Below are 14,331 nucleotides of genomic sequence, written 5' to 3' on the forward strand. Positions count from 1 at the left end.
TGTGTGTGTGTGTGTGTGTGTGTGTGTGTGTACACCAGAGGTCAAAGTTGAGTGGTATGGTGTCTTCCTCACTTTTCCACCTATGTTTTCAGACCGGGTCTCTCACTGAACTTGGAGTTCATTGGTTGACTAGACTGGCTGGCCAGCAAGCTCTAGAGATTGTCCTGGCTCCACCTCCAAGTGCTAAAATTACAGGTCTCCCCACCCCCAACCCATATTCATCAGGTTTTACACAGGTGCTGGATATCACTGAACCAGCTTCCCAAGCCCATGGCAGGAAGAGAAAACACAGCACAGAGGGCCACACTGGCAGGATCTGCCTTGGAAACACGCCTCTGACCTGCCATAGTTCCAGTTCACACAACAGTGCCCAGTTCACCCCTTCCCCTCCCCCAGGCCCTAGATGTGCCCTTCCCCAAGTATGACACCAATCACTCATACACATAGAGTGCAAGCTTCACTTCTGTGTACACTCCTCCGACCTTGGCCTGACACCATGAAGGCTCCTGCAACAGACAGTGGTCCCTCTTCTTCCTTTACTAAATCATAAGCTCCATAAGGTGACAATGCATGAATCACTTCCCTAAATTTTGATTAAAGTCCCACGAAAGTACCTGACACACAGCAGGTACTTAATAAAGACAATAAATAAATGAGCACCTAACTGAAGCCTGAACTCCTGGAAATCCTTAAATACCTCCAGGTACTCCAAATCAATCCATCTTAACAAAGATCATTACCATCCATCTTTACAAATGGGCGCAAGGTCAGATAAGAGCATTGTACCCACCATCTGCATCCAAATGACCATAAATACTTACCAGCGCACAGCAAGGGAAACTGAGGCTCAGGGGAGTTCAATAGCTGCTGGGTTGTAGCCCCATCATCTTTTCTGGGTTTTACACACTGGGTAGAACACCTTACATTTGGCCAGTAAAGAAAGTGGCTCAGCTTTTTGTCTTTGATGGTCAGCAGTGTCTGGGGTTTACATAGCTAGTTCCTGGGGTTCCCAAGCCCATAGGTCATAGAGAACCCCACACAGCCTCTGAGGCTTGTGGTCATGTTCTCAGCTCCAGCCAGGGCTCAGGAGGGAGTGCTGGCCTTGTCTGCACAAACCCTCAGAGTTCTAGCTCAGCACCACACAGCTTTTGAAGGGATAAAGACAAAAAGAGTATGTTCTCCTTCACTGCAGACAAGAGATGTTGCTGCTGGGAAAAGCATAAGGCAGTTGACAGGCTGCTGCAGAGAGTGTGCCCAGGGCTGCTGGGGCAGCTGCTCCCTGGTCTGCAGGGACACCCTCATCATCCCATTATGGACATTCAAGGACTATATGGAAATAGGGAGGAGTCACTGGCCAGCCTTAGCATTGATCTCTGAAGCTCTGCTTCCAGCATGGCTATCCAGTCAAATCCACAAGTCAGCAGGGCTTCCCGCCAGCTTGGGCCATCTCAGTCTTTCAGAACATACTCAGGTCCTACCTGAGGCACACAGAGAAAGGCTTGTGTTTGAAAGAAGTGTTAAAGTGTCTGAAAATGGTGAGGGCTAACTAAATCCTTCTCCTGCTGTCTGTGCCTGCCTTCGGCTAATTGGGATACACACTCCATCCTGAAATTCAGCTTCAGTGAGGCTGGGAGAATCCTGGAGCCTAGAGGAAAAGGTTCCCTGCGTGTTTTAGGGTGAATTGTCTAACTTCTATGAACCCAGTCTGCTCCATGAACTAAGGCAGAGACGATAGCATTTGGTAGATGGCAGCATGGGGGAGAGGGGCTGTTGTTGAGTTGTACTGTTTGACATTGGCCCCTCTCAAAATCTCACAATGAGGATCAGAATGATCCTTGCTCCTGGGGCTCAAGGACATGATAGGATAGAAGCACAGGACAATTGTAAGTGTCAAGAGTCATGTCTGTCAGAGAGTATGCACCAGAGAGCTGGGAACATAGCCACTCTGTGTAGGACCTGCCAAGCATGAGAGCTGGGGTGATCTCCATCCCCACAGGAACTGGGCATGATGGTCCATGCCTGCCTCCCAGCACTCTGGAGGCAGAAGGAGGACTAAAAGCTCAAGGTCATCCATGTGCACATAATGAGTGCAAGGCGAGCCTGGGCTACCTAAGATTCTGTCTCACAGGTAAGTAACTTACCTTTTACATTTAAAGTGAGGTCTGCTCTAGTATATAGCATCTGCTTTTGCACAACCAGTACTTTCATAGTAAGATACCAAAATGATTATATATATATATATATATATATATATATATATATATATATATATATAGAGAGAGAGAGAGAGAGAGAGAGAGACCAAATCAACACTCATGTCTTCTACTCAAGTATAGAACCAAATCAATACAAACAGTATACAATGAGAAGAAATGTAGTAAAATGTTGGCTGGGGGCAGAGCATGTGGCTCTGTTGGTAGAGTGTTTGTCCAACATGAACAAGACCCTGGGCTCCATCCTTCCCACTGTTTAAGCCAGGCATGGTGGTGCATACCTATAGTCTTGACAGTTGGAAAATGGAGGCAGGAGGATCAAAAGTTCAAGGTCAGCTATATGGTGAGTTAAAGACTAGCCAGAGCTACAAGAGATCTTATATTAAGAAACAAACAAAAATACTGGCCGGGTTTCATGTTTGGAATAAGTAATACAAGGTGTGACAATTTTATTAAAGGATTTTTCTCTGTTTAATAATATTTTAAAATTTTCCCCTAGGGCTGAGAGGAGAAAGTAGACACAAGCTCCTGTCCATAACAGAGAAGGTATCTCTAATCAACAACCACTTGCAAAGGAAAAAAGTCCATTTTTCTAATAGGTTATCACTGGATATATTAGCCATGATATAAGGGCAAGCCCCATGTCCAGCAGCAGTGGCCAACACAAAACGAACTCAGTGGTGTCTTTGTAGACTCCCTTTTGGGTTTGGTTGGTTGGTTGGTTGGTTGGTTTTGGTTTGGTTTTGGTTTTGGTTTGTCTCCTATTGCTTTGCTTAAGCATTTTCAATCTTTCTTGTCTTTTGTTTTTATATTATGGTTTCTAATTTTGTGTTTTTATAGGTTTGGGTGTGTGTGTGTGTGTGTGTGTGTGTGTGTGTGTGTGTGTGTGTGTGTATGGGTGTGTGTATATGTGTGTGTGTATGTATGTGTGTATGTGTGTGTGTATGTGTGTTTCTTGTGCCTTTCTTCCTTTCTTAATTCTACTTGGTTTGTTTTATTTACCTGTTTGTTTTCTGAAGGGCAAGAAGGAAGAGTGTGGAGTTGGATGGGGGAGGTAAAAGGATCTGGGAAGAGATGAGGGAGGAAAAACCATGATCAGTATGTATTGTATGAATTTTCCATAAAAAAAAAAACATTTTATTTTTTATTTGTATTTTTGATGTGGAATTTCATGTGGTACTTCAGGATGGCCTTGAACTTGTAGCATAGGTTGACCTTGAACTTCTGACCCTCTCTCTGCCTTCTGGGTGCTTCTATTAGAGGTTTAGACCTTCTTTATGAAGTAGTGGGAATCAAAGCTCGGGGTCTGTGTGTGTGCTAGGCAAGCCCTACGCTGAGCTGTTACTCAGCCCTGGTGCCTTTACTTCTTGGTCTAATATAGTAGTGTTTTTAAAAGGTTTTCAATAAAAAACAGGTAATTATGCTTCAGAATAAAATTGTAAGAGAAGCAACTTTAAAGCCCTGTTAGCAGTAAGGCAGTGATTCATTCCAAGGACAGCCTTCCTGCTTACACACTGCTGACCGGAGGCCAACCCACCAACTCTTGGGTTTTTTTTTTTTTAACTATGTTACATCTCTCTCTCTCTCTCTCTCTCTCTCTCTCTCTCTCTCTCTCTCACACACACACACACACACACACACACACACACACAGACACACACACACTTATATATCTTGCTATATTCTAAACGAGTCACAGGATTTTAAACTTTCAGAAGGGTTGTGAGGATGCCAATCAACTCCCCTGGGTGCCCCCACCCAGCTCCACTTGATGACATCCTGTGTAACTGGAGCATCTCTCAGAGTTGAGGAGTTCCTCTCTCACGGTGCTGTCAAATGTTAGCTAACCCAGGGAGCTGAAGGCCATCCTTTCGTTGTCTCTTGTGGGCTCGCTTTGCTAACATCCTTTGAGCTATTCAGGATCCATCTTGCATTCACTTGTCCTGTCTCCACATCACCTTCCGTTGCCCACCCTGTGCCGATGTACCACGGGATGGCTAACACAGCACACTATGCTACAGTAGCATCTGCTAGGATTCTCTACGCTAAACCCTACCACAATTTCCTCAGCACTTACTAAATACCTGCTAAAGGTAATTAGAGACGATGCAAATGTCCCATTTCTGTTGAAAATCTGCCCCTCTTCCTGCCCTGGCTTGTGGCAGCTGCTACTGTGCGATCCAACGGCGATTTCCTATTTCTCTAGGATTCTTCTAGAAAGAAAAATTGCACCTCAAAATGGCATTTATGGTTATAACAAGATATCCAGGATAGGTGGACACGAAGAAGTCAGAAAGTGAGCCGATCCAGTGAGCAGACTCTGTGACAAAGAGAAGAGCCAAGCTGGCAGGCTGACCTTGAAACGCGAAGGACTTAGGAAGGCAGCTAGCGTTTATGGTTCATAAAACTTGCTTGACTTTTAACTTGAAGCTGAGATCATGTTTCTTTTGAAATGCCACATCTAGACTTTTACAAACTGTCCAGGGTTGTCCTACTTTTGGACCATTTTTGTCAAGATCTTGGATAATGTTACCTAGACCTGGGGTCAGGGAGACTCTGTCTTGGCAGAACAAAAGCCACTGGCAGCTGCTTACCATGGTCTCCAGCGACGTGTCTCCAGGCCGGAGCTGCACGCCCAGCGTCTTGCCAAGTCTCTGGAAGGCAGTCGAGGTGCTCCGCAGGGGAGCGAGGAACTGACCTCTGCCTTCTGCCGAACCCTGCCCAGGGAGTAAAATCTGGACTGTCCCCGTTGGGAACAAGCAGGATTGCCACGCGGCACCCCAGGGGCGCATATCACCAACCAACGTATCAGCTCTCTCAGGAGTTGAGTGTGAAGCCCAAACTATGCCCTTGAGGTGTCAACACAATAACCGTGCCATGCTGTTCCTGCAGAAGCTGTACTCCAGGGAGCAGAGACCAGCAGAGCTCCAGGGGGCTGTGGCCGTACTTTGCCATCTCTGCGTGTGACAAGTTGGGGGTCTTGTAGAATGGGTGTCCCAGTCCTGCCAGACCCTCAAGACGATGGTGACTCTTTCTACTGATTCTGCTCTGCATGCCCTTTCCTCTGCAGAGGGTCTCTGGTCTCAACTAACTCTCTCTCTCTCTCTCTCTCTCTCTCTCTCTCTCTCTCTCTCTCTCCCTCCCTCCCTCCCTCCCTTTTTCTTTTTTCCTTCCTTCCCTACCTCCCTCTCTCCTCCCTCCTTTCCTTTCCTTTCCTTTCCTTTCCTTTCCTTTCCTTTCCTTTCCTTTCCTTTCCTTTCCTTTCCTTTCCTTTCCTTTCCTTTCCTTTCCCTTCCNCCTTTCCTTTCCTTTCCTTTCCTTTCCTTTCCTTTCCTTTCCTTTCCTTTCCTTTCCTTTCCTTTCCTTTCCTTTCCTTTCCTTTCCCTTCCCTTCCTTTCCTTTGAGACAGGGTCTTTAAATAACTGTGGCTATCCTGGAGATATCACTCTGTAGACCAGGCTGTTCTTAAACTCACAGAGATCCACCTGTCTCTGCCTCCAGGGTGCTGGGATGAAAGGCATGCCTGGTTCTTTCTGAGATGCAGAAATTCCTGCCTGTTGTTTGACAAAGCCATTTTTCAGGAACCATGAGACCTGGGGACACGAGGGACGGAGTCCAGCAGGGCTGTTTCTAAAAGTCATGAGCACGTTCCCAGAAGCCTGAACTTGGCTTCAAGTATACCCCTCAGGAAGGCTGCCTCTTACAGGATACTGTCTGCTGGGAGGCTTCTAATTAAACCACTTTGGATGTCATCCAAGGAATGCCTGCCTCAACCAGCACTTGGCCCTGTCATGCTATCGTGTGGAGTCCGCCGGGGCCTGAAAACTTTATTCTTCCACTGAATCACTGCTAGGTTGAAGGCCCGGGTAAACCGTTGCCTGACGCCTACTTCCTAAGTATTTCTTGGAGTCACCGATGAGAAACCCAGCCACTAACCAGATCCCATGAGTATCCCCTGAGGCTGTTCCAGTGACCTGGCGACTGTGGTGGGAAGGCAAGGTGACCAATAAATAAATGTAACAAACCAAAGGAAGAGGGTTCCTAGACCACAGGAGGGCCACAGCACCAAAAATATGACTCACAGTTGAGACAGCATCTTGCAAACTTGACGGCACAGGAGGCTGAGATGGTTCACTGAAGTCAGTGCCCAGACACACTTCTCCTGAGGCTACCTGGCCATGTGTCTCAGGAGCCCCAGCTTGGCAAACGGTCCCCTCACAGTCTCCTCTCAGCCCCCCCATCCCCATGCCCCAGCTGCAGCTCGCCTGAGAAAAGCTTTCCCGGCATCTCTGTCCTTGACCTTTTCCAGAGCGTTTCTTCCTGCCTTCACTGGCTGGCTCCATCTACTCTGTGGAGAGGCCAGACCCTCAGAGACCCCAGGACGGAGTGAAGCCCCCTCTTTACTTCAGAAGAGTGACTTTGCGTACTTGCAAAAGCTAGAAGACTCAGTGCTGACTCTCTGTGGAGAGGACATGTGGTCCTGAGAAAATGTGTCCAGGATAGATGATTTCCATAATTATGCTTCCCAAACCCTTCCTACCACATTCAGCTGACAGCTCTTTCAGCCCTGCCAAATGTACTTGCCCTGATTTCCCCCCCCCTTACAGCCCTCTACCCCCTCCCCGCTTTTGCAAACACATACAAACGCTCAAGCTCACACTTCACAATAAGCAAATGGCAAAAAAAAAAAAAAAAAAAAAAAAAAACCTCCCTCTTTCTTTTTCAAGAAGCAGATGGTAGGTCTCAGGAACTTGGTGGAAATTAGGCTTTCTGATTTTCTAATAAATTTTAGCATCTCACACAAGAAGCACAAGTTCATTTTCATTCTGATGTTAAGTACCATATGGCCCATCATCCAAGGAACGTGGCAGCTTCGTACCCAGAGTAAGGTGGAAGGGAGGAGCGTCCCTATGAGGCCAGTGTGTGTAAACCAATCGGATTCCAGGGTGAATGCCTTTTGATAATAATATTGTATATGGCAGAGGACTAATTATCCCTCTTTTATGGTATGTGTTAATTTTCTCTGCCAGTTTCCCTAATTACGACTGCCACCCAAAGGACTACTCTTTGTAAATACTCTGTAAACATTTGAAAAGACACAGACAGCATGTGCGTGAGGAAGGCTGTCCCTGGCTTTCGAAGCTGTCTGCAAGATTAGCTGGCATCTCGTAGGTTTTTCAGATGCATTAGCAGCTGGAGAGAACTCGTTACTGTATGGGAAGACACCCCTCCGTTCCCATGACATCACGGGCTTCCCTGTATATTCTGGGATCATTGTTTTGAGAGACCAGTTTTTGGGTTTTTTTGGGGGGGTATGAGGGGATTTTATTATTTTGTTTTGTTTTTTGCTGTTTTGTTTGCATGTTTGTTTGTATGTATGTTTGTTTGTTTGTGGCTGCCCTTGTTGCTCTGAAGTGCACAGTCTCACAAATTATGGCAAACATATATGCTAGCATAACTCATACCCAGATATAAACGGAGTGTCTGCATTGTCCAGCAAGTTCCCTTGGTGCCCCTATTCAACCACCCCCAACCCCTCCCACTGTTCTCCTCACTGTACCTGCAGACAGGTTTGCTTGCTCCTAAACTCCGCTCGCAGGGGGTCATACAGCGCACCGTCTGCCGTGTTTGACATTTTAACCTTTAGCGTATACTCAGCACACAACACTTCAGACATCATTATCCTTTCAATTAGACAGGTATTTGTAAATACAACCTCATCAGACACACACACTTCTGATAACATGTATGCTGACCCAGCAAGACAGTCTTAGCACCCTGTGCGATGAGAAACAAGCTCTTGTTGTTTAGAAGCTACCACACACTTAAATAAGCTTTAGCTATTGGTTAAGGAACCAAAATGAGAGGCATCTCACAGGGGCAAGGATCGCAGGGGCGGAGAAGTCCCACCCTTATCTGGTTTTGCTGACTGTTTTGCCTTTGCATCTGTGTAGTGTTGTGTGCTATTTGATTGACTCCCCTGGCGTGGCTAACATCTCGCTGACAGGTGGCTTGAGTGGGGATAAGTGGGCTAAAGGTAAGGCTGGGGTAAAAGCCGGACTTTTGAGCCAGTCACCATGGGACTGGCTATTGGTCCTTGCCATTTGGAAAGCTGGGAAGGGAAGATTGTTCCACAGTAGACTGAGCAACAGGGCAAGACCCGGTCTCAAAAAACTAAACAAAGCAAAATGAAACAGAGTGTCAGGAGACCAGCATTGTGATTGGTGCTTGTAATCTCACCACTAGGACAGCTGAGACAGGGGAATGGGGAGCTCAAGTCAGTAAGACCTTCTCAGAAACAAACAATAATTAATAATAATGATGATAATGATAAAAACAGTCTGAAACAAAGGCTCCACATTTCTTCCAGGCCTATTTCCATAGTTATTAATTCAGCATGCAAAAGTTAATTAATTCAGCGATCCCAGAAGACAGTCTATTTCTATAAATGGCCACAACGGGCAGCGGTGCTTTAGACCGGTCACATCAGCTATGGAAATCATCGTTTGTTTTTACCACATGGTGTGCAGTACTGGGCCCAGCGCACTCCTCCTGGTTTAGGATAAATCACACAAAACTGCTGGGTTTTCACCAGTGGATGTGAGCAATGTCCTTAGGTTCTACGTGATTTCTTTTCCTCCTTACTGCGACCCTGTAAAGTTGGTCTTTAACGTCAACTCCCACGAAAGATACACACAGCGGTGCAGAGAAAACAGAGGCTTTCTTGTGGCTCCCACACCACAGAAGCTTAGTGAATCAGGTGATATAGGAAAGTTAGAAATAACTGACTCTTTCAAAAATAAACTAGATGGATAGCTAGATAGATCGATCGATAGATAGATAGATAGATGGACTGAAAGATGGAGTTTTGATTTGCATGTGGACCAGGGCTTGGGTTTCAGCACTTACTCCTTTCATTTCACATCAGTGCCTTCGCTTGGGATCCAGGAAGAGAGAGAAAACGTATTATTTTTCCACAGTGAGGACATTCACCCACGAGCCCAGCTCGCCTCCAGGCGGCGTGAACCTGCTCTACCCGGATCGCTCATCCTCTCTTCAGCTTGCCTTTTAAAATTTCAGCCGGCAACCGACCAGGAATTGTTGGACGCGAAGCGCCATCGTGTGGCCAAAGTCATGCATACCTAGAGATCCCAGAAAGGGATGCGGAGTGTGCTCTGAGAAACGGAGCCTTGGCCATTAAATTAGGGCTCTGATCTTCTCCAGGTCACAGTCCTGTAACTGCAGTGTCACATATGAAAACAGGCAAGGGTGATGTTCATAAATCTAAAAGCATTGTGACATGCAGGGGCTCATTGGAGACCAAAATCAGCCTCTTTCGAGTTTAATTGAATCTGATTTACTTGATTAAGAAATCAGGTGACCTGATTGCAAACAGGTCACTCTGTCCTTTGCAAACAACTGGTTGGCACTTAAATGCAGATGCTTTGGAAAACTGAAAAATATTAGCTGCAATACTGACCACGCCCATTGTGCCCCAGCTGCTGCTGTGAGGATTCCTGCTTCTGCTCAGACCTGATTCGACACCAGGAGTTGGATCCAGGAACATCGTCTACAACAGACAGGGAGGTGGAGGTCCGGGAGGGGACAGACCTGTGACTTTGGGGGTGGCAGGCAGTATATTTTCATCACAGTGTCTTCCTGAAAGTGATTTTCTTAAATCATTCTTCTTCCAGCAGTGCTTAGAAAAACATTCCTAGAAATTTTCTTCCACTACTGTTTTAAGTGTGCGGCAAAATGAATATCCTAGGTGATAATTAATAAGCCTTCATTATGACCAGCTAATGATGTCTATGGGCCCTGCACTCATCTAATTATCACCTTAGCACTCTAAGTTAGAACGCTACAGCTGTGTGTGAAGTGCACTGATGTTCCAGCATCATTACAGGAGAGTCTGAGTCCAGCCTGGGTCTTACCTCGGGCAGACGTTGTGGCCAGTGATGCCGGGAATGTTGGCACACATCTTTAATCTTAGAGCTTAGGAAGCAGAGGCAGGATCTCTCTGAGTTCTAGGCCAACCTATTCTGTGCATTGAGTTCTACACCTAGCAGCTACATAATGAGGCTATCTATAAAAGGGGGAGAGAGGCTAGAGGGATGGCTCCAATCATTGTCCCACCATAGGAACCAGGTTTTAGACCTAGCAGCTACATTAGGTGGCTCACAACTATTTCTATCCCCAGCTCCAGGGGGACCCAGTGTCCTCTGCCTCCCTAGGCACCTGCAGACGTAAGGTCCACATAAGCTCATGCAGGCACACACATGTATGTATAAACAAATACATATTTTAATTGAAAATAACAGAGCTAGGCATAATGGCTCAAAGCCATAATTCAAACTATTAGGAAATCGTTATGATAATAATTGTAATAATAACAACAATAGTAAAGTATTATAATTATACTAGATTCACATTTGGGATAAATAAGGCCTTGTGTGTCCCCATCACACTCCCAGTGCTAACTGCTTGCTGCTCATTCATCTCTCACATCCATCTTGCTCTTCTGCTCCAGGATCCGCCACAGTCTATGTCGGGCATCTCTGATCTCTCTGCTTGGCATTCGTGTCTCATGAATGAATTTAGGCTCTGAGCTGCCTCGATCCTGCCTCACAGCCTCCAGCACAGAGCATGTGCAATACAGCCCCAGCCTGAATCCCTCTCTCTTCCCCCAAACTCTTTACACAGTGATGCCTCTTGCTGTCTCCAGCCCTCATCTGAGCTCTTCACTTTGTTCATTCAGACCAACTGTCGATCGAGCCATCAACAATGTGCGATTAGTGAGGTTCCAGGCACTCTGGACAGTAGCTCAGACTACGTTCTCCCTCTCCTACACGTCCACGTGAAGTGGGGTGTGTTGGCATGTGAGTGAGCATAACCAAGAGGACACCTGCTGGTGGGCTAGAGAGTGATGCTCACTGGTGTGACTACAAGCTAATGGGAATGAGAGGAAACAGGTAGAGTCAGAAAACTTGCCCCAGCCAGCCTCCTGCAACTAACTCAGACTTTCCTGGGACAAGCCTTCGGTGACATCTTATGGTACTGGACAAGTATAGTTGGAAAATGAATGCTCCCCCACTCCCCAAAGATGCTCAGCTAATCCCAGAACCTAGGAGCAGTACCTTGTCCGACAAAAGAGATCCTGATTATTTGGTTAAATGAAAGATTTTTGAGATGGATCGAGTACCCTGAATTATCAAATGGGAGGGACTGATATCATTGCAAATGTCTGTTTAAAGGGGAGGCAGAGATCAACTGGAGCTCCGAGGAAGCAAGAGGCTGGGGTCATGCAAGGAAAGGGCACTAGCCAAGGAATGCCAGCATCCCCAGAGGCTAGGGAGGGTTTCAGAAGGAACACGCCCTACCGACTCTTAACTAATATGGCTGATTTGGGTTTCCCACTTCCAAACTTTAAGGTAATAAACTTGTGGGAATTTTATGCTTTTGTATTTGTGATAATTTATTTTTTTAATTATAACTTATTTGCGATAAATTAGTAACAACAGCAAGAGACAAATCACTATGAAAGGCAACCAGTGATGCGAGAAATGCAGCCTTCTGTTAGAGATGCTCTGGTCTAACACCAGGTATCTGTGTTCTTAGCTGTTGCATAGCAACCCAGTGATGGGAAGCTTACATGGGGATGAGAGGGCACAAAGTCAGTGGCTAAAGGCCAGGGAGTCTCATTTTTCTTTAAAATTGTCTCTTTCTTTCATTTCCTTCCATTTTTCTTCTCTTCCTGTGTGTGTGTGTGTGTGTGTGTGTTCACACATGTGCAGGTGTGCTCATAAGTGTGTGTGAAGGCTAAAGGACAATCTAAGGTGTCTTTCTTTGGGTGCCATCTACCTTGTAGTTTGCCTGAGCCAAGGTCTCTCACAGGTCTAGAGCTTGTCGATTAGGGTGACTGATAGACTCTGGTAGTCCCAAAGATCCACCTGTCTCTGCCTTCCCAGTGCTGGGATTGCAAGTGTGTGCCACCAAACTTGACTTTGAGAATTTTTGTTTTACTTAAAAATAAATAAATAAATAAATAAATAAATAAATAAATAAATAAATAAATAGTTGGAATGCTCAGAGGTTGGAGTGCACTGACTGTTCTCCCAGAGATCCTGAGTTCGATTCCCAGCAACCACATGGTGGCTCACAACCATCTGTAATGGGATCCGATGCCTTCTTCTGATGTGTTTGAAGACAGTTACAGTGTATTCATAGAAATAAAATAAATCTTTTTTAAAAGTTGTAGGGAGTCGAACCTAGATCTTTCTGCTTACAAGACCTTTACTGAATAAGGCGTCATTCTTTACAGGTTTCATCTACCCAAACTAAGACAGTTTTAACCAGCTGATCCCCTGAAATAACTGGATGCCTCAAGAAAGACAGGAATCAGTCAGAGCATCTTGGTTTCCCCAAACTGTGTTTTATTGTCTCCAATTTGACTTATCTCAGACCCGAGTATTGACAAGATTTACCATCAACTTTAAAGAAAAGTTGTCCCGTAAGACATGAGTACACCTCTTAGAACTTTGCCAGCAGGCTGACTTACTAATGACAACAGCATTTAAAACCCCAAGCAAAGTGAACTGGTATAGCTTCGTATCCCAGAGAAGAAACCCCAGAGAAGAAGAAAGTTCACTGAGCTCTGAGCATCTTCTCCACCCAGCTCCCTTGATTTATCTTTAAACACAAGGTTTACACAGTGCCTTCCCCCAAGGTAGATCAGGGTGGCCTACTACAAACCTGTCGCTTGGTGAGGCTAAGATGACTTCTTTTCACACTCTATTCCCCAGTCCAACCCCCAAGTTTGTTCCCAGCAAAGAGCTTTCAAACACAGAGCCTTAAAGAAAGCCACATTCAGGGAAGAAATCTGTGCAGATGGACCACAGCATTAAAGCTGTCTACAAAAACAAAAACAACAACAGCAAAAAAAAAAAAAACTCTGAAGCTGTTGCCTTTTTGGTTAAGCAACAAATGAAAGAAATTTCCCAGACAGTGACATTGGCACTTGAGAAACAAGGCAGAGGAGTACACAAAGGGCAGGTGTGTGGTCACCTGGGAAATGTTGGCTTGATGTTCTTAGGGCTGCTGCATGGTGGTTGCTGTCGCTTTTCTTCAGGGTTAAAAATTCTCAGCTTCAGACACGAAAGATCACATAAATAAGGGTTTTAATTTTTATTATTATTATTATTTGATTTTTAAAAAATCAAACAACAAACACCGCACAGGACTTTATGCAATTGTCATGGTCACTAAGCCTAGAATGTGCCTGGCTTGATTTAGATGGTGCTTCTCTCTCAATGTCTGCTTCCCTATCCCAGGAAGGCTAACGTTTATGGGGATGCTCCTTGAAAAATCATCCTTGTATAATAAGATGCCAGAAGTCAGTGAGGAAGGACTACTGACACCCACAACCCTCCCCACCAGCATACCTGATCTTAGCTCTCTCGGAAGCTGGGCAGGTATAGGCCAGGTGTGATGGCTTTATTGAGAATGGTTCCATAGGCACATATATTTTCATATTGGGCCCCAGTTGGTGGAACTGTTTGGGAAGGATTGGGAGGTGTGGCCTTGTTGGAGGAGGTGTGTATTCCTGGGATGACTTAGAGGTTGCCAAAGCAGCAGAAATTATTCCCAGTTAGCCTGTATTCATATTTTCTCCCTCTCTCTCTCCTCTCTCTCCTCTCTCTCTCTCTCTCTCTCTCTCTCTCTCTCTCTCCCCCTTGTGGTGGTTGTTTCAAGATGCGAGCTCTCAGCTTCTGCTCCAGTGCCATGCCTGCCTGCTTGCAGTCATTACTCCCCTACATGTTGGTCATGGAGCTCAGCCTCTGGAACTGTAAGCGCCAAATAAACCCTTTCTTCTGTAAGCTGCCTTGGTCGTGGTATCGTATCACAGCAATAGAATATTGACTAAGAGCCCTGGTTAGTATTTGGATGAGAGAAGAAGCAGGAGTGTCTTCTTTGACCAGTGGCTTGTAACCTTAATTGGTGTAACTCTATGCCCAAATAAAGATTGTGTGCTGGACTGTATACGAAGCACACACTGAAAGTGGAGCAGTGAGTCGGCCAATGGCTAAACCACAAAATTCTTCCTAGACAGAAAGAATAT

General features: G+C 45.6%; 1 protein-coding gene across 1 annotated transcript in view; it reads right to left on the minus strand.

Annotated features, from left to right (window-relative positions):
* LOC110325783 (guanylate cyclase soluble subunit beta-2) overlaps window positions 1–4,924 on the minus strand; it is a 64,154-nt gene extending 59,230 nt beyond the window's left edge. Inside the window, exon 1 of the mRNA XM_029541685.1 lies at window positions 4,808–4,924. Within this exon, the coding sequence (XP_029397545.1) occupies window positions 4,808–4,810 (3 nt within the window). The 5' untranslated portion in view covers window positions 4,811–4,924. The remainder of the gene's footprint in view (window positions 1–4,807) is intronic.
* Between the last annotated feature and the right edge of the window lie 9,407 nt (window positions 4,925–14,331).

This window comes from Mus pahari, chromosome 8 (assembly GCF_900095145.1).
Source record: "Mus pahari chromosome 8, PAHARI_EIJ_v1.1, whole genome shotgun sequence".
Taxonomy (NCBI): Eukaryota; Metazoa; Chordata; class Mammalia; order Rodentia; family Muridae; genus Mus; species Mus pahari.